Below are 26,753 nucleotides of genomic sequence, written 5' to 3'. Positions count from 1 at the left end.
TTGATTCCCAGGACCGGCAGGAAAAATGAGAGGAATTGAGTGAACGAACAGCAATTTCCCCTCCGTCTATCATGGCTGAAATGCCTTTGACCAAAGCACCTACCCCGCCTGTAGCATCGCTCCCCACTGCTCCAGGTGTGCGTGTTTTTTCACTGCTTCAAACAGGTGAAATACAGAGGATGAATTTCCCTGTGCTTGAGCGTACATGTGACAAAGGCTTCTTCTCTAAACTTAGTGTTAGTTCACATGTTAGCAGGCGAACCCGAGGTCAGATTAAGCTCCATTTGTGGTGTGGTGCGGTGTGGTGTACCGAGACGCCGAGGTTCCACTGCTGAGAGAACGTGCTGTCAGGGAAGTCGTCCCGCAGCGTGAGCTCAGACCGGAACGCGTCTTTATAATGACAGAAACTCAGAGAGCTCAACAGGTGAATCTGTCTGTGGGAAAACCGAGACTTCACACGCTTTTCTAAGAGCTCGAGCACGTCCTGTAAACGAATAAGAAAAACAGACACACACGTCCATTATTACGCCCAGAGAATGACAGCTATGGACCCTTTTCATGTGACGTCACGACAAACGCGGCCGCCATTTTGGACACGTACTACCAGTAGTTTACCACAGCAAACATTGAGGAACGGCAGCAAAAAGTTTTTACTTTCAGCAAGACTTCCATCATGCCACTATATTGTTGTGCACCTGGATGTAGTAACCATCAACAAACAAGGCAAGGTTTATCATTTTATCAGATCCCGACGGAGAAGATGGATAGCGGCCATTAACAGGAAAGATTGGCAGCCCTTGGCATACCAGCGCTTGTGTAGTGACCACTTTGTTGGAGGTAAGACGAATAAAATTAGCCAGAAAAGGCATTACATTGCTGTTAACATTCTGTGGCGGCGAGTGTGTAACCAAATAGGCTAAAATAACCCATTGTAACCTCTTTGTTCTTCTGTAGTAGCTATTGCTGACTAGCTAATGTCAACAAGTAGCTGGTATGTTACTGTAGCAATGTTTACGTTCAGTCATTTGGATGACTGTGAAAACCTTTCAGTCTCAAGTTTTTCCTTTACTGTATTTACTAGTTTACTGTAATTATGATCCGGCAGCTATTTACACCGGATCCAGTGTAAATAGCTGCCGGAGCCAACGTCCGAGGTTCCGGAGCGCACTCCGGCTTGCTCCCGGAGTGCTCCGGCCAAGGTTCCGGAGCGCGCTCCGGCTTGCTCCCCCTCAAATTAAGCAGCGCTGGAGCGCCGGAACCTCGGCCGGAGCACTCCTGGAGCAAGCCGGAGCGCGCTCCGGAACCTCGGATGTTGGCGTGTATGTGTATGGCGATGGGTTTTTAACGACATAGGTATACAGATCATGTGGGCCGAAGTCAGGTAAAGACGAGGGCTTCGTGTACTTCCGTACATCAGTGAGCAATCCTGGTGGAAGCAGGTAAACGTCGTTCTCTAAGCCTGCTAACCTCAATTTTTGCAAATACCTCTCCCTCTGCTCGCCCTGTAAATGCCCTACGTCGCTGGATAGTGAAGGTGTTTTCTGCATCTCGCTCCTTTTTCTTTTATGTTTTTCATTTGTCGCCTTCCTCGCATTCAAACTGATTCGAGTCGAAGCCGAAGTCTACTACATGTCCAAAATGGCGGTCGCGTTTACGAAGGTCACGTGACTGAAAAGGGTCTATACCAGTGTGTGTGTGTGTGTGTGTGTGTCTGTCTGTCTGTGCGCGCGCACCAGTCTACAGGTGAGGCCCACCACAGCTACAGGAGCCTGAGCGGACTGAGAAACATCGAGCAGGTTGTACAGGAGGGTCTGGTTCTTATGATGTGCAAACAGATCAAACTCTTCCAGAATGAAGAACACCGGGCGACTGCTGCTTTTATCACCTACACAAAGACGGACAGATCAGAGTCAGTTACAGTAATATCAGTGTTCGTTTTCTTTTCTTAACCCCAATTCATATCATTCGGGTTTCTCTCACCATCACGTCTTTCAAATTATGTGATGCTGGCACGCTTTAAAAAATATAATATAAAATAAAAAGTTGCAGTGATGTCATGGTTTCGAATGGACTTCACGTTTCTCCCCTCCAAGTCGGTTCTGTTTTCAGTATGGTTGGTTTGTCTGACTGACTGACTGACTGACTGTAAGCAAGACTCTGCAAAACCTACCAACCTGGTTTCCATGAAACTAGGTGGAAGGGTGTGTCATGCAGAGATGCCTACCCCAAATTTTGAATTTCAGTATTTTGGAATGACTTTCAGTAACATTAATTTATGCGCATTTCCATTATAAAGAGGTGTATATACCAATATGTTGAACATTTAAATTATTAAAAAGTACTGTTTTGTGTGAATTGAATAAACAAAACACGAGCAGCCATCTCAATTGAATTTCCACAGCATACAATATATCACATTTTTCTAAATACAATAGTGTTCCCTGTTTGCAGACATTACGGTTGACTACCAATCATTGGTATTGAATGTAACTCCTCAAAAGTATTATATTGTATTGCCTGGCAAAATGTTCCACCTGTTAACGGATTCTAATAAAATTTTTTTTTAAATTTCTTATTTCATGCCAAAGAGAGTCCGACATTATCTTAATGTCCCAATATATAAATACTTCAGCATAATGCTTCAGAAGAGACATTGAATAAAATGACATTTATAATTGTATTTAAAACAGTGGAATGATCAATTTTTTTTGCCACAATCCCAACAACACATCATAAAATCCTGTTTTTGATCATACTACATGTACATTTGTACTTGCAACACTGAAAAGACTTTGAATTAAAGAAGTACAGCCAGTGTTTGATATTTCAGTGAATAAAAATCAGACATGTAAAAAGAAACTGAATAAGTTTAACGCACATTTGACAAACTTCTTTATTTTTCATTTGATCACTGATTCTGCACCAAAAACTCTTTTACACATTCAAAACAATGTCTGAACATTTCTGACAAAGCAGTACATGTATATCTCATCTCATCATCTCTAGCCGCTTTATCCTTCTACAGGGTCGCAGGCAAGCTGGAGCCTATCCCAGCTGACTACGGGCGAAAGGCGGGGTACACCCTGGACAAGTCGCCAGGTCATCACAGGGCTGACACATAGACACAGACAACCATTCACACTCACATTCACACCTACGGTCAATTTAGAGTCACCAGTTAACCTAACCTGCATGTCTTTGGACTGTGGGGGAAACCGGAGCACCCGGAGGAAACCCACGCGGACACGGGGAGAACATGCAAACTCCGCACAGAAAGGCCCTCGCCGGCCACGGGGCTCGAACCCAGGACCTTCTTGCTGTGAGGCGACAGCGCTAGTACACGTATATATCTAACAAATTCTATAAAACTCAAAAATATGAACCATGCACTGTAAATATTGTTGTGCATACCTGTGCAGATGTTATCCTGTCCACGGCACTAATCGGCAAGTTCGACTCCAAGCACAGGTCAACCATCACCGCTTCAGCACGTGTCACGTTCCGTGTCTTTTCATCCACACATTTCGTAAAAAACTGCTGGATACCACCAGATTTACTTTCTGCCTGACTCGCCATTTCGGCATACTCCATATGTTTTTTGGAGTTGACATGTCGCCTGCAGTCATTGCGACCACCATGAGTGATGTTAATGTCAGTTCTACACAGTTTGCAGTGCGCGTATCCATTGCCCTTTTGACTGGGTGTAATGCACGGCCATTCTACCGCATATCGTGGGAGGAACACCTGAGACTTGTGTTTCACTTGTCCCGATACTGAGCGTTTCATATCCACTATTGAGAAGCAGCACTATGCGTGTGTGATGTCGAGTGAAAATAGCACGAACAAATGTGCGGTATCTGCGCATGTCACACACAGCACATGCGGTTGTCGTAAAAATAGCCTAGCCGTGAATCGCGCATGGATTGAAAAAGTCACTTGAACATTTAAAAACAACTCACTGGAATTTAAGACTTTATAATAATTCCGTACAGAATAACACTGTTTGCTGGAACATCGTATTTACGTAACTTTTCCGTACAAAATACAGCCAATCCGTACTAGTAGGCATCTCTGGTCATGGGCCAAAGAAGAACCTACTACGTTTTGGAGCAGATGCTGAAGTCTGCGCTCAACACCACCATACGTCTTAAAATCAGGTCGACGCAGTGAAGGTCAGTCATGACAAAACATAACCAATGTAGAAATAGGGTGCCTCCATATCACACTCCACGTTCACGGGTACCAGTAATCCTCCGGGATAGACGTCGTTCTAATAGTTTTGGAAATCTTTCCAGACGTACGAAGAGGTTGCGGTTGCGTATCATATTAGAGTCGAGAAGTCCTTGACGGAGTTCTGCACGCAGTTTTATCATTTTTATAAACTCTCTTACGATCGCTGTCCCTCTCCTTGCCCCTAATGAGTGTTTCTATGGGGTGGTGGTTACGGAAATCTAGTAAAGTACATCAAACCAGAGAAAATATTTCGTCATATCCCGACTTATTTTTCCTTAAATCAAGTTACCTGAACACCTAGATATTAAGCTAGCAGCGATTTAATTTAACACTCACTCCACCATCCAAGAGGTCATGTATGTAGGAGGAGGCGGATAGCGCTTTCCTCAAAATGTGCTGCATTGACTATGCGGTTTTGAAAAGATGTAGGAAAGGGTTAATTTGTCTCAAAGCACATGGAAGCTGGCTGGTGAGGGATAAAATTAAGGAGAAAATACAAAAAAAAAAAAATTGGGGAATATATTTAGGCATATTGGACGCTCGCTGGCCGTGCTGTGAAAATTGCGCATGCAGATGCTCATCTAAGCTTCTAAACCTGTCATTGCTTATCTCTTGAATACCATCATTAAAAAGCTTACATTTCTTCGGATAGCAGAAAGCCAGTACTTTGGGAGGTTGAAGTTGGTCCAACAGAGTAAAAACTCTGCTCGTGGGACGTCGGGAAACTGCCGGTGCTTTTCTTTTTCAGTCACTGGAAAGCGGTCAGTCTCTGTCTCTCTCCTGATCGGTTTCCCACTGGATTACTCGTGAATATCAATCAGATCACTTTTATAGCGATGTTCTCTCGCTCTCACTGTTTCTGATGAAGGATTCATCAAAATTTTCCCGTCTGCTAGTTTTGATGTTATGCTTCACAGGAGACTCTGAAGTGAGTTTTCATAGCTTTACCTACTTATTTTTTTTCCCGAAATCAAACTGATTCATGTAAATAAATAACTATTAGAATATAACTGGAGTTGTTTTGATGAAAAATACAAATCTTAGTGGTCGGAATGAGACTTAAAAAAAAAAAAAAAAGTCAGAAACACGAGTGTCAATTTCAGTTCAGTTAATGTGAATTGTTTCTTGGATGTGGATCACAGTTTGTTTGTTTTTCGAGGTTCGCCCTGAAAGCTGTGAATATCATTTATATTCTTAAATATAAACACGAGTAGACCCTGCTTTTGAGAAATACAAAGGCCTCTATAGCACAGAGGGTATAAGAAATCTTTTTTCTTTTGTATTTTGATAGAGAATGGTAAATGCGAATGAGTCAATGCTTATTTATACATATTTTATAATTATTTGTAATTAACACTGACTTCTTCTTTGTGATGTATAAATGAGAGTTAAGATCAGCTTCATACTGCGTAAATAAAGCCATTTGGTGAAACTTTGAAGAAGAGTGTACTGATTTAATGTTTTTACCTAATTTGCATAATTTTTTTTTCTAATTTTTCAAACATTGTATTCGGTATACAACAATCTGTGTCTGCCAATTTCCATGTAAATATATTGAAAAATAGAAAAGTTATTTAGAAAAAAAAAACATTTGATCTCATTGGTTACTGTGGACCATGTGATCCTTAGACAGAATATTACGGCAGTTTTCTAAAAAATTAAGCCGTTTCTTCAATCTTTGATTTGTAATATCTCAAGAACGGATAAACATGTTTTAATTCTGTACAAAGTTTGTTCCTTTTGAATTCAGAACAATTTGAATTTTCACCCGATATGCCTAACATACTATGCAGCTTTAGTTATGCTCTTAATCAGAGCCACACTCATACTGAACACGGGGATAGTGATGAGTAAGCGAACACGAAAAAGTGGTGAAAAGAAAATTCAAGACACAAAAAAAAAACCCAACCTTTCTTCAGAGCGTCCAGCAGAAAGACCAGATTCTCAGCAAAGCTTCCCTGCAAAACAAAGCACAGCCTCACTACCATTTTCCTGCAGCGTCAGACGTCCAAAGTCCTCGGACGCTCAGAGACTCACAAAGACTTTGTCTCCGACGACGTTCTCCAGCCGCAGCTGGCGCGTGATCTCCTTCAGAGCGACCCGGTCGTCTGTCTGCAACAGACCTGCACGAGACGCACACGGATTAACGACGCCGTGGTGAAACCAACAGCGTCTTTTAAACACGCGCTGCACCGTCACTCACCGCTCAGGTGAACCTGCAGTACGTTGTTCTTCACCTCCTGCAACTCCAGCAGCTCCCTGAGAGCACAGCGTAACAGCTACACACAAATACAACAACTCGGGTTAGTATCAAGTAGGTGTGTGAATCTCTGGGTTATACTGCATAGCGCGCGCACTCGTACCATAGTTTTACCAGATCCACGTGGACCGACGATGAGCACGGAGTTACTCTCACCATGAACCGCTGTCCTCCTCAACAGCTCCATCAGATGTCTAACACACACCATACACTTTTACAACACATTCTGCAATCTGAGTTGAAAGCACTTGGAATAAAAAAAAAAAACCCACTTGTACTGCGATTCCAGGCCCACTGGTTTATCTGGAAGCCGCTGGTGACAAAACCGCTCCCTCAGGACTCTCTGGACCTGCGTGTTTCAAAAGTAACAATCGCAGTGCAGACGATGGTGGTGGGTATAACTTTTAAAAACAACATTGTACAGCAAACTCCTTGAGAAACAATTATATTTGTTCGTAATATCAACTGAAACTTCCTCGATCTTCAAGCCTACAAGAAATTTAGATTGTTCTGCTTTCAAGGGATCCTCCAGCAGATTGCTTCTCAAACTTTCATTTTCAGACCAAACACCGTTGAAGAAAAATTAATTTTCTTTAAAATGCCAGGTGGGCTTGAGGTATGCGATGACATGTAGCGGTCGCCGGGAGCAACTCGGCTGTTTGTTCTCCGTTTACATCGTAGTTCTGCCAAATGTACTTATCAGTTTTTAAATAAGTACGCCTCACTGTGCAGCACATAAATGCTAGCCTGGGCCTGCCCATCTTAAGTGTGACGCAACACGGGGGCCTGTTGCGAACTTAGTCTGGCAAGGCAAGCTATCTCCAGCTCTTCCAAGCTCCCGAGCGACCCGGGTTCGATTCCGGCTCGAGGTCATTTCCCGATCCCTCCCCGTCTCTCTCTCCCGCTCATTTCCTGTCTCTACACTGTCCTATCCAATAAAGGTGCAAAAAGCCCAAAAAATATCTTAAAAAAAAAAAAAGCTCCCGAAAAATCGGGAGCCAATCAACTTTGAGCATCTCCAACGGCCCTGGGTAGAGGCGTGTTCAAGGCAGTGGCGTAGTAGAACTGCGACCGGAAGCCATAGATTGTTTACAGAATCTATGCCGGAAGCGCTTCATTCACTAGAAACATTACGAACATGGAGCAGCGGCAAGCCTTTGACACAGCAGTAGATGCTGTATTGAAAGCGTTCAACGGGAAGTTCTCATTGAAAACGGAGCAAAGAGCAGCCCTGGAGGTATTTATTGAAAGGAAGGACGTTTTCGCCTTGCTCCCGACCGGCTTCGGTAAGAGTTTAATCTACCAGTTAGCCCCCAGTTTCCGTCGCGTCGCATACGTCAGAGGAAAGAGTGATGTGATTGGTTTAAGCTTCGTCACAGCCTTTTCTGGCTTCGACCAGTAGCAAACTGAGGCATTTCAGGGAGGCGGGTCAACCACGCGCTTTGGGAAACGGCTGGGCTTAATATCTATGCCAGACCAATGCTTGCAGAGCTTTGAAGTTGCGTTAGCCAGACTACATAAATGCCACAGTGATGCTAAAAAGAAAGCACAAGCTGGAACTAGACTGCGCTTGATCAGCTGTAGCAGAGGGTCACTGACAGAAACTGGATCAGACGTGAGACCTCGCGCTGCAAAGTCCTATGACGTAAACAGAGAATATAAAACAGCCGAGTTGCTCCGAGCGACCGCTACCTGACGTCATCGCAGACGTCACCGCCGCAAGAAGCCAAGCTGGCATTTTAAAGAAAATGTGTTTTTCTCGCACACTATTTGGTCGCTGTAAATGAAAGTTTGATCGAAGAACAACAACAACTTTATTCATCATACACTTGTGAAATTCCTCTCTGCATTGAACCCATCTGAAGAAGTGGGCAGTTCGGAGTTAGGTGCCTCGCTCAAGGCCGTCCCATATTAAAGTGCATATCATGGGTAAATTCAGGAGTGAGATCAATGTAATTCTCCTATTTTATATTAAACTTTGGTCAAATATCTGTCACATTTTGTGCAATTTTTTTTACTTTGCGCAATACCAGAAAAATTCAGTTGAACTTGAGCCATTTGAGGCGAATTGGTCCGCCTCTGAAAAAACTTGCCGTTTGGATTTCCTGGGAAACCTCGATTTTCGTGACGTTGCGTGCGGGACGCCTCCTTCTGAATCCTACGTCAGCGCTGGTTTGTTTATGAGAAAAACGACCTGCTGGTTTTCTGCAAATTTCTTCAACGTTATCGCGTAATTATTAAAATGGTTAACAGATGGATCGTAGGAGGGTGTAGCAACACCAATCTTGATGGGATTAGTACTCATCGTTTCCCAAAAGACCGGACAATGAGAGAAAAATGGGAGCGCTTGGTCTACACAGGCTGTGCACTGAAACCGTCCAAAGCTCGCGCAGCCTGCTGGCGCTTCCGCAGGTAACGTCACAAATCTGGCTCCAGACTCCCTTGGGATTTTTACAGACGCGTTTTTTTTTTTTTTTCTGCTGTAGACAGATGGCCTTGTGCAAAATTACCCTTCTGGATGAGTGTGTAAAGGGACATACTTTCATATAAAAAAAAAACGAAATTGGTCCAGAATATGCACTTTTACAGTACCTAACCACATGTCTTTGAACTGTGGGGGAAACCCACGCAGACACAGGGAGAACATGCAAACTCCGGACAGAAAGGCGGCCGCTGGGCTCGAACCCAGAATCTTCTTGCTGTGAGGCGACCGAGCTAACCACTTATACCACCTGCTGAAGGATCCCTTAAAAAAAAATTACTCGGGATTTTATACATTTTACACTGGGGAAAAAAAAAAAAAAACTTTGTTTTTCATCTGATTTATTTCCGTTAGAATTGACTGTTCAAGGGTTTTGTTTTTTTCCATCTCCTTCTCCATGTTCCACATCATTTTACGGCTGTTCCCGTTTGGGGTCACCACAGAGGATAATGTCCCTCTGTATCTTTTTCTGTCCCACCAACCACCATCCTGTCCTTCACCACGTCCATAAATCTCATCTTTGTTATTCATCTTTTCCTACTCCCTGGCGACTCCATCTCCAACATTCTTTTCCCAGTATACCCTGGATCTCTCCTCTCACACTGTCTCCAAGTCGTCCTACGTCTCCCGTCCCTCTAATCTTCTCATTTCTAATACTATCTAGCTTTCACTCCCAGTGAGAACCTCAGCATCTTCATCTCTGCTCCCTCCAGTTCAGCCTCCTGTCTTTGTCTCCGAACTGTACGTCATCGCTGCTCTTAGTATTATTGTCTTGTACACGTTCCCTTTCGCTCTTCTGTCACAAATCACTCCTGACCCTCTCCTCCATCCATTCCAACCTGTTTGCACCCTCTTCTACACTTCTCTTCCGTACTCACCATTACTTTGTACAGGTGGCCCCAGGTATTTGAACTCCTCTGCTTTGACCACCCTATTCCTGGTAGCTGTACCATTGTTGTCCTCACTCTCATTCACGCACATAAACTCCGCCTCGCTCCGACTGACTTTCATTCCCCTTCTCTCTCTCGTGCAGACCTCAATGTCTAAGTTTTCTCCATGTTCCACTTATGAAACAGTCTGATGAAGCAGCATTTTGTTTTAATGCACTGATGAACACATTCATCAGGCTCCACCAGCTGATTAGCTATTGTTAAACAGATAAATAAATAACTGAACATTTTTCACTTTCAAGCTTTAACTTTGTAGAATTCGCCTTAGAAATGCCACCATGATGTATCTGACATTCCTTTTATATTACGATGTACTGTATAATATGATGTATAAATTGATATTTTCATCGTTGCCATTGCTTACATACATAACACTGTGAAAGTCTTCGGCGACCTATTTTTTTTGTACAAACTTTTACAGTTTTTTTGTTGTAACTTGTACATTATTGGGTCAGTACAAAAGATTAGGCTAGTTTTCCAGCACAAAATTAAATGTGACAGGAAAATGTTTGCAAGAGACACTTGTCCAAAAAATAAAAATAAGCAAGCACGACAGTCAACGTGTCCGGAAAAGAAGAAACGAACTGTCTGGTTCTGGAAGATTTTCAGGAAAACCTACAGCTCATTTCCTTATAAAACTGCACATGCTGTATCTGAGATGAGGATTTATTTAAGCACTGTCATAACACCAAGTATTGTTTTGTTTTTTTTTAAAGGTATGACTATTTACTGCTCTTTATAGATTTTTTCTATGTAGAAAATGTCAAATCTATACTGTCTAATTTACACTGCTTTATAGTATTACACAAATAAAAAGCTGAAATGACGAGAATGTTTAATTTATTCCAAGGCAAATTACTGTGATGGTGTGATATTTAATTCATAGATAGACAGACAGATAGATAGATACTTCTTTCCAAGCATTTAGCAGACACTTATCCAGAGTGACAGACAACACACCCAGAGCGGCCGAAGGAGCCGTGGGAGGTTAGGTGCCTTGCTGAAGGGCACCCTTTTGGTCCCAAAGCTGCTTCTCTAACCATGAGGCCATGGCTTCCCCTGAACTGTACCGAAATTACATTACAAGCATTTAGCAGACGCTCTTATCCAGAATGACGTACAACAAGCACACACACCTAGCACCAGGGTGCATGGCTCAAGCCATGAAAATTCAGACATGACGTTTCTTGCCAGTCCAGAAAATTTAACCAGCGACCCCCTTGAAGCCCAAAGGCTGCTTCTCTAACCTTTCAGCAATCTTTATTTATTTTATATTATATTTGAGAGTGGCACGGTGGTGTAGTGGTTAGCACAGTCGCCTCACAGCAAGAAGGTTCTGGGTTCGAGCCCAGTGGCCGGCGAGGGCCTTTCTGTGTGAAGTTTGCATGTTCGCCGGGTGCTCCGGTTTCCCCCACAGTCCAAAGACATGCAGATGACAAACCCTTCCAAACCATTAATTTTTTTTTTTGTGCATTTGGTTAGCACTGTCACTTCGCAGCAAGAAGGTTCTGGGTTCGAACCTCTCATGCCCCTTTTACACCAAATCAGTTCCAGGGCTGGTTCGGGGCCAGTGCTTAGTTTGGAACCGGGTTTTCTGTTTCCACTGACAAAGAACTGGCTCTGGGACCAGAAAAACCGGTTCCAGGCTAGCACCAACTCTTTGCTGGGCCAGAGGAAAGAACGGCTTACGTCGGGGGGGGGGGGGGGGGGGGGGGGGGGGGTTTGTTGTTAAGACCAACAACAATAGCAAGACCGCGAAAGATCGCCATTTTTAAATAAACGACAAGATATCACGGATGCAGTAAAGCAGCAGTCATCCATTATTATTATTGTTGTTACTGCTGCTTCTTCTTCTTCTCCGTGTTGTTGTTGCGTCGATGTTCGCGCCAAGGTTTATGCAAACGCAATGACGTGGCTCCCCTTAGCACCCCGAGCTATGGAAAAGCAAACCGGTTCTCAGCTGGCTTGCAAGTTGAACGAGTTGTGAACCAGCCCTGGAACTGATTTGGTGGAAAAGGGGCATCAGTCAACAGGGGCCTTTCTGTGTGAGGTTTCATCCCACAGTTCAAAGACATGGGTCCCAAGCCCAGATAGATTGGGAAGGGTATCCGGTGTAAAACTGATACTGGATCAAATATACGGAGTAGATCCGCTGTGGCGAGGCCGAACAAGTGGGAGTAGCTGAAAGAAGAAGAAGAATCAACATTTTGCTGATTTTCTCACACTGTTTGATGCAGAATACTAGGGCTGTAACGATACACCCAACTCACGATTCGATTCGTATCGCGATTTTTGACCCACGATTCAATACGCCCATGATTTTTTTTAAATGTTTTTTTAAAGTAGTAAATTCGACTTAACATTTACTTACTTACATTAACTATTTAATAACAAATAATTCAGACCACTGCAGAGAATGAGTAATATGTATGCAAAAATGAACAAATGTATATCCAAAGACTGTTTTATTTCTCAAAATAATACTGTTGAGCCGGAAGCTCTGGTTTTTTTCGGTTCTGAAAAAGTCATTTTTCCAAATCGTGTAAATCCGTTAAGATTTTCTTTTTGGGGGGGGTGGCTCTCTCACTGTCTCACTCTCATAGGGCCAATGATTTTCTGTGATCGCGGAAAACAGATGGAAATTACGGAATTTTTATGGTGAAACATTGCTCGCGTGTCAAACGCTACGTTCACACTGCAAGGCTTAATGCTCAATTCCGATTTTTTTGTGAAATCCGATTTTTTTGTGAGGTCGTTCACATTAACAAATATATGCGACTTGTATGTGATCCTCAGTATGAACGAAAAGCGACCTAAAAGTGTTCCGCATGCGCATTGCAGGATACGACGACGTCACACGCAGTGAGCATGGCCAGTGTTTACGGAAGTAAAACCGCCCGGTTGCGGTATGACCCATCCAATCTAGCTTGAATAGCTGTATCCCCCCAAATGGAAATCAGCTCCCTAACCTGTGCGTCCTTCCATTGAGAAGATTCAGAACCTTCACAGCCCAAAGCGTCCCTCGCATTGATGTCATGCGCAGGGGCGCAGATACGTTTTTTGAACTGGGGGGGAACAAAGCTGCCAGCAAACCAACCCCAACCCCGATATGCCTGTCAAACTTGTTGTTAGTAACCATAGCAACCAAGCTCGAGCTCGCAACCTGTGCAGTCTGCGCAGCTCAACCAACCGAATATCAGTCTTTGTTTTGTTTTATGTGAGTTGTTGCAACTATGTATACACTGCTGTGCACCTCAATAAACCGAATGGTAATTAGTCTTTTGATTTTTCCGTGAGGTTTGCCTTATGCAAAGAAAGACAGCATAGACGTTTTTTCCTCCCTATAAGTGGGGGGGACCGAGCGAGGTGAATTTAAATCTGGGTGGGACGAGTCCCACCCTCTATCTGCGCCCGTGATTATGCGCCATGTTGTTGTAACTTTTTTTGAGAGACCCGCCGCCTACTTCAGCGCAGAATAGTGAAGTTTGTGGCTTGTTGATGACGTGCAAGGCGGATGAATGCGACCTGGAGGTTCAGACTGAAGTCGCATATGAAAAGAGCGGATAGGAATCAGAATTAGGACCACATATCCAAACGGCCTGGGTCGGATTTGAAAAAATCGGATCTGTGTCGTTCATATTGTCAATAAAAGATCGGATACAGGTCACATATGGGCGAAAAGATCGGATTTGAGTCACTTCAGCCTGCAGTGTGAACGTAGCCAAAATGTAACTGCCGCAGAAGGCTTCCGCCCAAGCAGACATGCCTTCAGTGTTGCCAGATATTGCTAACGTTTTCTACCCCAAAATATGTTCAAAACCAGCCAAAAAGCACCTAAACCTGCCCAATCTGGCAACACTGCATGCCTTTCCGGTCAGGTGATTGTGATTGGCTTGTGGCACACCTAGCCAGCCAATGAGCTGCTTGTTTACAGATTCGCTCCCCGCGTCACAACCAGAATGGCGACCGCTTAAAACAGGGGTGTCAAACCTGATCCATAAGGGGCCTTGTGGCTGCAGGTTTTCATTCCAGCCATGCAGCAGCACACCTGACTTGGCTCATTCAATCAACTGAACTGTCTTCACACAGTCAAATACTTGCAGCCACACCCACCCTTGATTAAAGGGTGGGTGTGTCAGTTGATTGAATAAGCCAAATCAGGGTGCTGCTGCATGGCTGGAATGAAAACCTGCAGCCACACGGCCCTTTATGGATCAGGTTTGACACCCCTGGCTTAAAAGAAATGAATGCTCTGCCAGTGGCGAGTGTGGACGTTGCGTGACTCGCAGAAGATTGTCGCAGGTCGGCGAAAAAACGACTTACTAATAGATATTAAAAAAAGTAATTTAATTAAGTTTAAAACGTAATTTAAATAAAAAGTAAAGTATTCATAAATTGAAGTTTGGAAGCGCCTCTGTTTTTGGGCTGAGGAGAAGTTTGAAAGGGTGTACCGCGATACGGATCGTGGCTCTGCGTATCGCGATTTCGATACGCATATTGTTACAGCCCTACAGAATACACTCCCATTTCATTTGTAACAGAGATCAGGGTTTCTTATTTTTATCCATAATAGAGAGAGAACTTTCGCACTCAGCTGTATGAGAAAAGACAGCAGAGTGATGACTTTTCCAGGATGACGAGGATGTTCAGTGGAACGTGAGGCAGCACTCACCTGAGACACACATTCTCCCACAGCCAGGGGCTTTTCCCTGGACTTCCGTTTGCTCATGATGCTGCAAGGGAAAATAAAGGAAGCTCAGGTACCCACACGACAAAACAAAACCTGTTTAAGGGAGAAAAAAAAACATAATATTTCAATACAACACGATATTTATTTATTCATTAGCTGTCCGAAAGAGCTAAGAGTTAACACCACACAGCGAGAGCGCGCGCGCGCGACCCGTTGCTATGTACCGAGCTAGCTCTTTAGCTAACCGCACATTCACCTTAAATACTCACCGGCTGCTTTTACAGGATTTTATTTAATAAAAACGAATTTCAGAACCGAAACCGTCCCAGTGTTGAACCTTAAACTTCACAAGAGAAAGAAATGCCCGCAGTGCTAAAGACGCTAAGCCTCAGAGCGACCGGAACACAGAGTCGCGTCATCGAGGTGTACTTCCGGTTTGAGCTGGAGGTCATCAAAAGTCCAAACTGTCGTAAAAACACGTGAGAGAAACGTTTTCTGGACTTTTTTTTTTGCATAAATATATAACTGTTTATGAGTCGAATATAATCCGCTCTTTTGAAATAAATTTAAAAAAATCACACTTACAGTGCATGTACAGTACATTATCGACTTTTCAGTCAATCATTATTTCAACTCGAAACAATTTCATGTCAACCTTTGGTCAATCAAACCTGTATAACCAACCTCCAAAATCCGTATTTCCCTTATAAAATCCGTATAAGATGCAAATTAAAATAATTTACCTAAAATTTGAATGATAATTAACAATAATATTACTTTTTATTCAATATTAATAACAATAAACCTTCAGAATGAATACAAAGCTCCAATGTTTGACAAAAACACAAAGTGTTATCAGCGTAGTTACGAAGGAAATACTTCGTTGTTTGGAGACAGGTTTCACCGAGCGGCTATTATGCGCGAGACTTCATATTAGCCACAAAGTCAGGAAAATCTGTTCGTAATATTACGTTATAATGACCAAATACAATGAAAAGTATTTTTCCAGTCTCACCTGTGAAAGGTAATCCCATGTGATCTCGTTTGGACGGTAAACCTGTTGGTACAGTTAAACGCAGCACATGAATGCGGCATCTTTATACCAGAGACGGCTGAAGAATCTCCACTTTGCCCCATCCAATATGGCGGCGAGGATGACGTATGATTCTACGCAGAAGGCGGCGTCTATGTTTATATGTCTATGACTTCACGGTTGGCGGGATTCTCGCAATGCGGTGTGCGCATGATCAAAAGTGGAGCGAAGTCTCGCTACCACAAGATAACGCGCGATTTCATAAGACTCTTTACTGGCTGTCTGTGGTGTACAGTACGTTTGTAAATGTTATACACTCTTATCATCATGGGAATTGATTATAGCTCTAAATAAATATTGAAGTTTTTTTAAAGAATCCGTGTAACTTCATTTATACGCCCGTATACTACGTTTATTGAATCGAATCCGTATAAAATACGGACATTCCGTATAGGTTGACATGTATGTTCACAGACCCCCTCAGTCAGTCCAGGTTTATTTTACTCACAAACTCTTCAAATGTTCATCTTTAAACGAAACAGCTTTCTGAGCCTGGTCATGAGCATTCGGAACATCGTTTATCTCGAAAACGATACGATAAATAGTTATATTAAATAGTATATAAATAGTTTTATATCTATAAACAAAAGAAATAGTTTTATACGTTTTCTCATTTTTATGATGAGTCATCCTGTACTAGTCTTGTGTCCGTCCAATTGAATGCTCTTTAGAACATATGTCCCGCCCCCAGGGGCGTGTCTTGAGCTACAGGAGCAGCTTGTTTGCAGGAAACAACTGCAAAGGAGTTTGGACAGCTCCTCTCTGGGGGGGGGGGGAAGGGTAACAGGAGGACAGAGGACGGGAAGGAGCAGTCGCCTCGCCTGACAAAAAAGCAATACTGGACAATGTGCAATACCATAGATTTACATAGAAGACTAGATTCCTCACCGCGTATTCCAGAACGTCCACACAGGGCGGCCATCTTACCACAGACAAGGGGTATGAAGACTTACGCAAGCACAGCACAGCCCAGCATTCACATTATGATTTACAGGAAATCAAAGTACTGACTTTGATGACAAGATGATGTGTGTGTCTGTGTATGTTTTAATTGTAGATGTTTATATCAGGGGCGGCACGGTGGTGTAGTGGTTAGCGCTGTCGCCTCACAGCAAGAAGGTCCGGGTTCGAGCCCCGTGGCCGGCGAGGGCCTTTCTGTGCGGAGTTTGCATGTTCTCCCCGTGTCCGCGTGGGTTTCCTCCGGGTGCTCCGGTTTCCCCCACAGTCCAAAGACATGCAGGTTAGGTTAACTGGTGACTCTAAATTGAGCGTAGGTGTGAATGTGAGTGTGAATGGTTGTCTGTGTCTATGTGTCAGCCCTGTGATGACCTGGCGACTTGTCCAGGGTGTACCCCGCCTTTCACCCGTAGTCAGCTGGGATAGGCTCCAGCTTGCCTGCGACCCTGTAGAACAGGATAAAGCGGCTAGAGATAATGAGATGTTTATATCAGTATGTTTAGTTTCATTTTAACCGCACATTGGAGCCTAGTCAAATGAAATTTCAATCTTCTGTGCTAACATATATTGACTTTGACATGATAATCAGCTTTGAATGTTCTTTTTGTAAATGTAAAGATATCTTTTTGTCCTTGGAAGTATAACCACATGTGATTTAATTAAATGCTTTTTTTTGTCACAAACTACCGTGAGTCGCTGTCACTGTTTCATACTATTACTTACTCGGGCAGTGCATTTGTTATTATGCGATGATGTGAGTTTACATTTGTTATTATGCTATGATGTGAGTGCATTAGGTTTTTGAGGTGGATGAAGTATTTCTGAAGTTTCAGAAGTGAGTAAGCTGTTTATTTAACTTTAGCTTCCCCTACGGCCCTATCACATGTAAAACTATTTTCACTAAAAATTGGAAATAAATTGTATGGTTATTTGTCCCAAGGCCGCAGTTATCCATAAGTATGCAGTGTTAGGCTTCTCACAGCATAGGAATTTCAGCATGCATCCTGTCTTACAGTCTGTAGTATACTGAAATATTTTCGCCAAGCTATGCGTATTTTTTTTAAAACATAAAATGATTATTCATCATTAATATCATAAATACTTCCGTTTGTTTTTTTTATATAACAAACCAAACCGTTTGAATATCAATTGAAATTTGAGGAAGTTACGGTCATCTGAAAAGTACATATCGCTACCAACACAATGTAATGGGTAAGCCAGCTGTCTGAGGTAAGATGGCCGCCATGTGCAGACGTTCGACTTCGTTGACGGGCAGCGGGGACGAGGCATCTAGTCTTCTATGTAAATCTATGTGCAATACCTCTCCTGCTGGACTTTTTTCATATCTTTTTAATCTATTTGTATATGTAAATACTTAGTAGAAGTTTTCTAAAGACTTAATTTATCTAGAAGTTCTCTCTTTTTTCTATTCTATTCTCTGTTTCTCTTATAATGATGCTACTGGAATTTTAATTTCCCTGAGGGAACCCTCCCAAAGGGATCAATAAAGTTCTGTCTAATCTAATCTAATCTAATCTAAACATGGTTTATGAGCATGTCTTCCTGCACGCTATTTACTTTTCTCACGATCCCTGCTTAAGAAAAAAAGTTTGAAGAAGTTTATTCCTTTCGAAGAGGGAGGGACATGTGCGAGTTGGAGTTGATGTGCCTGGCACTTTTTTCGCAACTTGAGGCTATTCAAGAACGCGTTCCATCTTTATCCACCATCTGTGCTTCTTCACGAGCAAAAGTAAATATGATCATTGTATCTGTTACTCGGATATACCAGACGTCTCTTGGTTTCAACCCTGCGGCTTTCCGTCGCCGTCAGCACTGCCGACATCTGACATTAGATCAAACGTGGAGGCCGTAACGCCAAAAAAACCACACAGCACCTCGTCATAGAGGGTAATATGGACAGGGGCGGGTGAGGATGCAGCGAGAAATCCTCCACAGCTGAAAAGGCGTCTTTGGTGTTCCGTGTACTGTATTTCACGAGTTCACGAAGCTACTGTGTTAAATTTGTGTAGATTCAACAGGAGTGTGGACTCTTGAATCTCGAATGCGATTGGCTGTTGTGGCCCAATTTATTTATGAGAGTCAGAAAAGTTTTTGTTCTTCTTTTATTTCTTAAAATAAATGTTATCACCTTTAATCGCCTTTTGTTGCCTCATATCTCCATGTTTCAATCCTGAGCTTGGGCTGTTCCCTGTGAGCCCTTTTCCACCGATCCTGGTGCCAAATCTAGAACTGGTTCCATGCATTTCAACTGAAAAAGGTGCTAAGAAGCTAGCACTGGTACGGCACCAAAGCTGGAACCAGTGACGTCAGTGGCAATGGGAGGAGCGACGACAAAAAATTCGCCACCATTTTTAGAAAAAAAGAGTGAACTCAGAAATGGCTACATGCACATTGGTCGTCTTGAAAGTGCAAGACATCATGACTTAAAATAACCACTAGGCCAACTCACAGTTTCACACGTCTGCCTCTCGACTGGGACCAGACCAAAGACCGTCATAAAAATGATACCTACTGCGATCTGGTGAGGCACAGCAATACAGATGTGAGAAGGGAGTCAAACTCTTGTAGTTACCATGGAACAGAACCAGCTCCCCGCTGTAACCCGAGCGAGAGGTTGAGGGATAGAGAAACGGAGATCGGCACCGCTCAGTGCGCCTTAACGGCACGGGAAGGACTTTGATTTGAACGAGTAACGTTTGAATGGAAATAACCCCAAATTCTGCTCCGTCACGTTCTCTTCTCAAACCTGTTGCTTCTCAAAAGGCACCGAGGTACAACTGGTTCCGCACGAGCACCATCCTGATAGAAACTAGTTACGAGTTGTGTTTTTTTATTACATGTTCCTCTGGTGTTTGTGTGGACTTTCTGGTTCTCCAGAAACCCAGCATTCCTAGGAGTCCACCGTGACCGGGTCACTGAGACCGAATGAACGAACAGAATAATCAGATGTCGTGTTGTTGCTTCTACCACTGGAACATATTTGAGAACAGGACATGACAGGACAGGACAGGACGAGGCCTGTGGTTCCTGTCAGATGTGAGAAGGGAGTCAAACTCTTGTAGTTACCACGGAACAGAACCAGCTCCCCGCTGTAACCCGAGCGAGGGGTTGAGGGATAGAGAAACGGAGATCGGCGCCGCTCAGCGCGCCTTAACGGCACGGGAAGGACTTTAATTTGAACGAGTAACATTTGAATGGAAAAACCCTAAATTCTGCTCCGTCACGTTCTCTTCTCAAACCTGTCGCTTCTCAAAAGGCACCGAGGTAGAACTGGTTTCGCACGAGCACCATCCTGATAGAAAATAGTTATGAGTCGTTCCTCTGGTGTTTGTGTGGACTTTCTGGTTCTCCAGAAACCCAGCATTCCCAGGAGTCCACCATGACCGGGTCACTGAGACCGAATGAACGAACAGAATAATCAGATGTCGTGTTGTTGCTTCTACCACTGGAACATATTTGAGAACCGTGGTTCTCGAGGAGGCTCTTATGGACAGGACAGGACGAGGCCTGTGGTTCCTGTCAGATGTGAGAAAGGAGTCAAACTCTTGTAGTTACCACGGAACAGAACCAGCTCCCCGCTGTAACCCGAGCGAGAGGTTGAGGGATAGAGAAACGGAGATCGGCGCCGCTCAGTGCGCCTTAACGGCACGGGAAGGACTTTGATTTGAATGAGTAACATTTGAATGGAAAACCCCTAAATTCTGCTCCGTCACGTTCTCTTCTCAAACCTGTCGCTTCTCAAAAGGCACCGAGGTAGAACTGGTTCCACACGAGCACCATCCTGATAGAAAATAGTTACGAGTCTTTTTTTTTTTTTTTACATGTTCCTCTGGTGTTTGTGTGGACTTTGTGGTTCTCCAGAAACCCAGCATTCCCAGGAGTCCACCGTGACCGGGTCACTGAGACCGAATGAACGGACAGAATAATCAGATGTCGTGTTGTTGCTTCTACCACTGGAACATATTTGAGAACTGTGGTTCTTGAGGAGGTTCTTATGGACAGGACAGGACAGGACGAGGCCTGTGGTTCCTGTCAGATGTGAGAAGGGAGTCAAACTCTTGTAGTTACCATGGAACAAAACCAGCTCCCCGCTGTAACCCGAGCGAGAGGTTGAGGGATAGAGAAACGGAGATCGGCGCCGCTCAGTGCGCCTTAACGGCACGGGAAGGACTTTGATTTGAACGAGTAACGTTTGAATGGAAATAACCCCAAATTCTGCTCCGTCACGTTCTCTTCTCAAACCTGTCGCTTCTCAAAAGGCACCGAGGTAGAACTGGTTCCGCACGAGCACCATCCTGATAGAAAATAGTTACGAGTTGTGGGGATTTTTTTACATGTTCCTCTGGTGTTTGTGTGGACTTTCTGGTTCTCCAGAAACCCAGCATTCCCAGGAGTCCACCGTGACCGGGTCACTGAGACCGAATGAACGAACAGAATAATCAGATGTCGTGTTGTTGCTTCTACCACTGGAACATATTTGAGAACCGTGGTTCTCGAGGAGGCTCTTATGGACAGGACAGGACGAGGCCTGTGGTTCCTGTCAGATGTGAGAAGGGAGTCAAACTCTTGTAGTTACCATGGAACAAAACCAGCTCCCCGCTGTAACCCGAGCGAGAGGTTGAGGGATAGAGAAACGGAGATCGGTGCCGCTCAGTGTGCCTTAACGGCACGGGAAGGACTTTGATTTGAACGAGTAACATTTGAATGGAAAAACCCTAAATTCTGCTCCGTCACGTTCTCTTCTCAAACCTGTTGCTTCTCAAAAGGCACCGAGGTAGAACTGGTTCCACACGAGCACCATCCTGATAGAAAATAGTTACGAGTCTTTTTTTTTTTTACATGTTCCTCTGGTGTTTGTGTGGACTTTGTGGTTCTCCAGAAACCCAGCATTCCCAGGAGTCCACCGTGACCGGGTCACTGAGACCGAATGAACGAACAGAATAATCAGATGTCGTGTTGTTGCTTCTACCACTGGAACATATTTGAGAACCGTGGTTCTCGAGGAGGCTCTTATGGACAGGACAGGACGAGGCTTGTGGTTCCTGTCAGATGTGAGAAGGGAGTCAAACTCTTGTAGTTACCACGGAACAGAACCAGCTCCCTGCTGTAGCCCGAGCGAGAGGTTGAGGGATGGAGAAACGGAGATCGGCGCCGCTCAGTGCGCCTTAACGGCACGGGAAGGACTTTGATTTGAACGAGTAACATTTGAATGGAAAACCCCTAAATTCTGCTCCGTCACGTTCTCTTCTCAAACCTGTCGCTTCTCAAAAGGCACCGAGGTAGAACTGGTTCCGCACGAGCACCATCCTGATAGAAAATAGTTATGAGTCGTTCTTCTGGTGTTTGTGTGGACTTTCTGGTTCTCCAGAAACCCAGCATTCCCAGGAGTCCACCGTGACCGGGTCACTGAGACCGAATGAACGAACAGAATAATCAGATGTCGTGTTGTTGCTTCTACCACTGGAACATATTTGAGAACCGTGGTTCTCGAGGAGGCTCTTATGGACAGGACAGGACGAGGCTTGTGGTTCCTGTCAGATGTGAGAAGGGAGTCAAACTCTTGTAGTTACCACGGAACAGAACCAGCTCCCTGCTGTAGCCCGAGCGAGAGGTTGAGGGATGGAGAAACGGAGATCGGCGCCGCTCAGTGCGCCTTAACGGCACGGGAAGGACTTTGATTTGAACGAGTAACATTTGAATGGAAAACCCCTAAATTCTGCTCCGTCACGTTCTCTTCTCAAACCTGTCGCTTCTCAAAAGGCACCGAGGTAGAACTGGTTCCGCACGAGCACCATCCTGATAGAAAATAGTTATGAGTCGTTCTTCTGGTGTTTGTGTGGACTTTCTGGTTCTCCAGAAACCCAGCATTCCCAGGAGTCCACCGTGACCGGGTCACTGAGACCGAATGAACGGACAGAATAATCAGATGTCGTGTTGTTGCTTCTACCACTGGAACATATTTGAGAACTGTGGTTCTTGAGGAGGTTCTTATGGACAGGACAGGACAGGACGAGGCCTGTGGTTCCTGTCAGATGTGAGAAGGGAGTCAAACTCTTGTAGTTACCATGGAACAAAACCAGCTCCCCGCTGTAACCCGAGCGAGAGGTTGAGGGATAGAGAAACGGAGATCGGCGCCGCTCAGTGCGCCTTAACGGCACGGGAAGGACTTTGATTTGAACGAGTAACGTTTGAATGGAAATAACCCCAAATTCTGCTCCGTCACGTTCTCTTCTCAAACCTGTCGCTTCTCAAAACGTCGTGCTTCCACACAAGCACCATCCTGATAGAAAATAGTTATGAATCGTTCCTCTGGTGTTTGTGTGGACTTTGTGGTTCTCCAGAAACCCAGCATTCCCAGGAGTCCACCGTGACCGGGTCACTGAGACCGAATGAACGGACAGAATAATCAGATGTCGTGTTGTTGCTTCTACCACTGCATACATGTCAACGTATACGGAATGTCCGTATTTTATACGGATTTGATTCAATAAACGTAGTATACGGGCGTACAAATAAAGTTATACGGATTCTTTAAAAAAAACTTTAATATTTATTTGGAGCTATAATCAATTCCCACGATGATAAAAGAGCGCATAACATTTACAAATGTACTGTACACCACAGACAGCCAATAAAGAGTCCTATGAAATCGCGCGTTATCTTGTGGTAGCGAGACTTCGTTCCACTTTTGATCATGCGCACACCGCATTGCGAGAATCCCGCCAACCGTGAAGTCATAGACTTATAAACATAGACGCCGCCTCCTGCGTAGAATCATACGTCATCCTCGCTGCCATAAAGTGGAGATTCTTCAGCCGTCTCTGGTATAGACCCTTTTCAGTCACGTGACCTTCATAAACGCGACCGCCATTTTGGACATGTAGTGGACTTTGGCTCGAATCAGTTTGAATGCGAGGAAGGCGACAAACGAAAAACATAAAAGAAAAAGGAGCGAGATGCAGAAAACACCTTCACTATCCAGCGACGTAGGGCATTTACAGGGCGAGCAGAGGGAGAGATATTTGCAAAAATTGAGGTTAGCAGGCTTAGAGAACGACGTTTACCTGCTTCCACCAGGATTGTTCACTGACGTACGGAAGTACACGAAGCCCTCGTCTTTACCTGACTTCGGCCCACATGATCTGTATACCTATGTCGTTAAAAACCCATCGCCATACACATACACGCCAACGTCCGAGGTTCCGGAGCACGCTCCGGCTTGCTCCAGGAGTGCTCCGGCCGAGGTTACGGAGCGCGCTGCTTAATTTGAGGGCAACCTCGGCCGGAGTGTGCTCCGGAACCTCGGCCGGAGCACTCCGGGAGCAAGCCGGCGTGCGCTGCTTAATTTGAGGGGAACCTTGGCCGGAGCACTCCGGGAGCAAGCCGGCACGCGCTGCTTAATTTGAGGGGAACCTTGGCCGGAGCACTCCGGGAGCAAGCCGGCGCGCGCTGCTTAATTTGAGGGAGAGCAAGCCGGAGCGTGCTCCGGAACCTTGGACGTTGGCTCCGGCAGCTATTTATACTGGATCCAGTGTAAATAGCTGCCGGATCATAATTACAGTAAACTAGTAAATACAGTAAAGGAAAAACTTGAGACTGAAAGGTTTTCACAGTCATCCAAATGACTGAACGTAAACATTGCTACAGTAACATACCAGCTACTTGTTGACATTAGCTAGTCAGCAATAGCTACTACAGAAGAACAAAGAGGTTACAATGGGTTATTTTAGCCTATTTGGTTACACACTCGCCGCCACAGAATGTTAACAGCAATGTAATGCCTTTTCTGGCTAATTTTATTCGTCTTACCTCCAACAAAGTGGTCACTACACAAGCGTTGGTATGCCGAGGGCTGCCAATCTGTTAATGGCCGCTATCCATCTTCTCCGTTGGGATCCGATAAAATGATAAACCTTGCCTTGTTTGTTGATGGTTACTACATCCAGGTGCACAACAATATAGTGGCATGATGGAAGTCTTGCTGAAAGTAAAACCTTTCTTTGCTGCCGTTCCTCAATGCTGGCTGTGGTAAACTACTGGTAGTACACGTCCAAAATGGCGGCCGCGTTTGTCGTGACGTCACGTGAAAAGGGTCCATAGCGTCTAGACAGTAGCCGAGAATAAAGATGCCACATTCATGTGCTGCGTTTAACTGTACCAACAGGTTTACCGTCCAAACGAGATCACATGGGATTACCTTTCACAGGTGAGACTGGAAAAATACTTTTCATTGTATTTGGTCATTATAACGTAATTTTACGAACAGATTTTCCTGACTTTGTGGCTAATATGAAGTCTCGCGCATAATAGCCGCTCGGTGAAACCTGTCTCCAAACAACGAAGTATTTCCTTCGTAACTACGCTGATAACACTTTGTGTTTTTGTCAAACATTAGAGCTTTGTATTCATTCTGAAGGTTTATTGTTATTAATATTGAATAAAAAGTAACTGGGATATCTCATCTCATCTCATTATCTCTAGCCGCTTTATCCTTCTACAGGGTCGCAGGCAAGCTGGAGCCTATCCCAGCTGACTACGGGCGAAAGGCGGGGTACACCCTGGACAAGTCGCCAGGTCATCACAGGGCTGACACATAGACACAGACAACCATTCACACTCACATTCACACCTACGGTCAATTTAGAGTCACCAGTTAACCTAACCTGCATGTCTTTGGACTGTGGGGGAAACCGGAGCACCCGGAGGAAACCCACGCGGACACGGGGAGAACATGCAAACTCCGCACAGAAAGGCCCTCGCCGGCCCCGGGGCTCGAACCCAGGACCTTCTTGCTGTGAGGCGACAGCGCTAACCACTACACCACCGTGCCGCCCCGTAACTGGGATATATCATTGTTAATTATCATTCAAATTTTAGGTAAATTATTTTAATTTGCATCTTGTACGGATTTTAGAAGGGAAATACGGATTTTGGAGGTTGGTTATACAGGTTTGATTGACCAAAGGTTGACATGTATGCCACTGGAACATATTTGAGAACCGTGGTTCTCATGGACAGGACAGGACAGGACAGGACGAGGCCTGTGGTTCCTGTCACGCCCCGGTGCATTGTGGTCCATCTGTATTTCCTCAGGGCTCCTGAGGGGGCGCTCGCGCGCGGGGTGAAAGCTCCATCTTTCCATCCCAAAGCCCAGAGAGAGAGAGAAACACACACAGCAGAAGGCAGTTGATGGGGGAAGCTTTTTATTTTTATTTTTAAAGGGACAGAGCCGAATTCGCAGCGAGCCACAAACGGATTTTTGCCTTCATCCTGGACCTGTCGGGAACTTCAACCGGAACCGGGAGGATGTGTCGGAGTGCTGCTTAGGAGATAAAAAGACATTAATTCTGGGAGGGATTTAAAAAAAGAAAGAAAGAAAGGAAAGAAAAGGAAAGGAAAGCCTCTCGTCAATTCTCTTCTCCTCTCAGCTGCACTAGCATTAGCTTTAGCATTAGCTTTAGCATTAGCGCCCCCTCTTCTTCATTTCATTTTGGCCCTCTGCTTTGAGACATTTCTCTGGTTCCTGGTGTTTTATAAATCACACTGAAAACCCCGCTGGCTTGTGTTATGAAGGCCTTCATGGCTCTCAGTGACCGGATAATCATACGGTATGTATACAGTGGAAGCTAAGTTGTTTTTGTTGTGTTGAATATTCGTAGGTTTTTCTCTCTCTCTCTCTCTCGGGTCAGGCCACCCAAGCAAGCTAGCTAACTAGCAAGCAAGCTAACACTTAGCATATAATGTCTGTTAGCCAGCGAAGCTAAGCAGCAGTTTTGTTTGTTTGTTTGCTATTTTTTTTATTTGTTCTGTCTCTTATTGGACTCGACTTAATTTCCTAGCCATCTTTTCTTTTTTTTTTTTTTTAAATTCCCCTCTGTCAAATCTTTCCAGAAACAAGATAATTTGTGGTGTTAAATAAATCTCAACCTAACCCACCCGTTTTTTTCTCAAGACCTGATCCACTTAAAGCGAGTTATTTTTATTATTGTGTATAAGATGAATGTATATACATATAATTAATATTATTAATATTAATATTATTATTATTACTGTGAGGTTGGTTTTTG

At 44.3% G+C, this 26,753-nt stretch overlaps 2 protein-coding genes across 3 annotated transcripts in view; one reads left to right on the top strand and one right to left on the bottom strand.

The window, feature by feature from the left end:
* The window catches only part of orc4 (origin recognition complex, subunit 4), a 28,269-nt gene extending 13,236 nt beyond the window's left edge, over nucleotides 1–15,033 (bottom strand). The window contains exons 1-9 of one of the 2 annotated variants that reach the window (XM_060918802.1): nucleotides 14,885–15,033; nucleotides 14,598–14,708; nucleotides 6,766–6,842; nucleotides 6,597–6,687; nucleotides 6,437–6,512; nucleotides 6,271–6,356; nucleotides 6,143–6,191; nucleotides 1,734–1,885; nucleotides 311–484 (exon numbers count right to left, since the gene is read on the bottom strand). In XM_060918802.1, coding sequence (XP_060774785.1) covers nucleotides 311–484; nucleotides 1,734–1,885; nucleotides 6,143–6,191; nucleotides 6,271–6,356; nucleotides 6,437–6,512; nucleotides 6,597–6,687; nucleotides 6,766–6,842; nucleotides 14,598–14,654 — 762 coding nt within the window. In that variant the 5' untranslated portion in view covers nucleotides 14,655–14,708; nucleotides 14,885–15,033. The remainder of the gene's footprint in view (nucleotides 1–310; nucleotides 485–1,733; nucleotides 1,886–6,142; nucleotides 6,192–6,270; nucleotides 6,357–6,436; nucleotides 6,513–6,596; nucleotides 6,688–6,765; nucleotides 6,843–14,597; nucleotides 14,709–14,884) is intronic. The other variant, XM_060918801.1, reaches the window with a different exon arrangement.
* Nucleotides 15,034–25,836: 10,803 nt separating this feature from the next.
* mbd6 (methyl-CpG binding domain protein 6) overlaps nucleotides 25,837–26,753 on the top strand; it is a 73,651-nt gene continuing 72,734 nt past the window's right edge. Inside the window, exon 1 of the mRNA XM_060918800.1 lies at nucleotides 25,837–26,294. The gene's annotated coding sequence lies outside the window, so the exon portion shown is untranslated. The remainder of the gene's footprint in view (nucleotides 26,295–26,753) is intronic.

The sequence above is a fragment of the Neoarius graeffei genome, chromosome 4 (genome assembly GCF_027579695.1).
Source record: "Neoarius graeffei isolate fNeoGra1 chromosome 4, fNeoGra1.pri, whole genome shotgun sequence".
Taxonomy (NCBI): Eukaryota; Metazoa; Chordata; class Actinopteri; order Siluriformes; family Ariidae; genus Neoarius; species Neoarius graeffei.
Note: the sequence above shows the minus strand (reverse complement) of the source record. Positions and strands in the feature narration are given on the sequence as shown.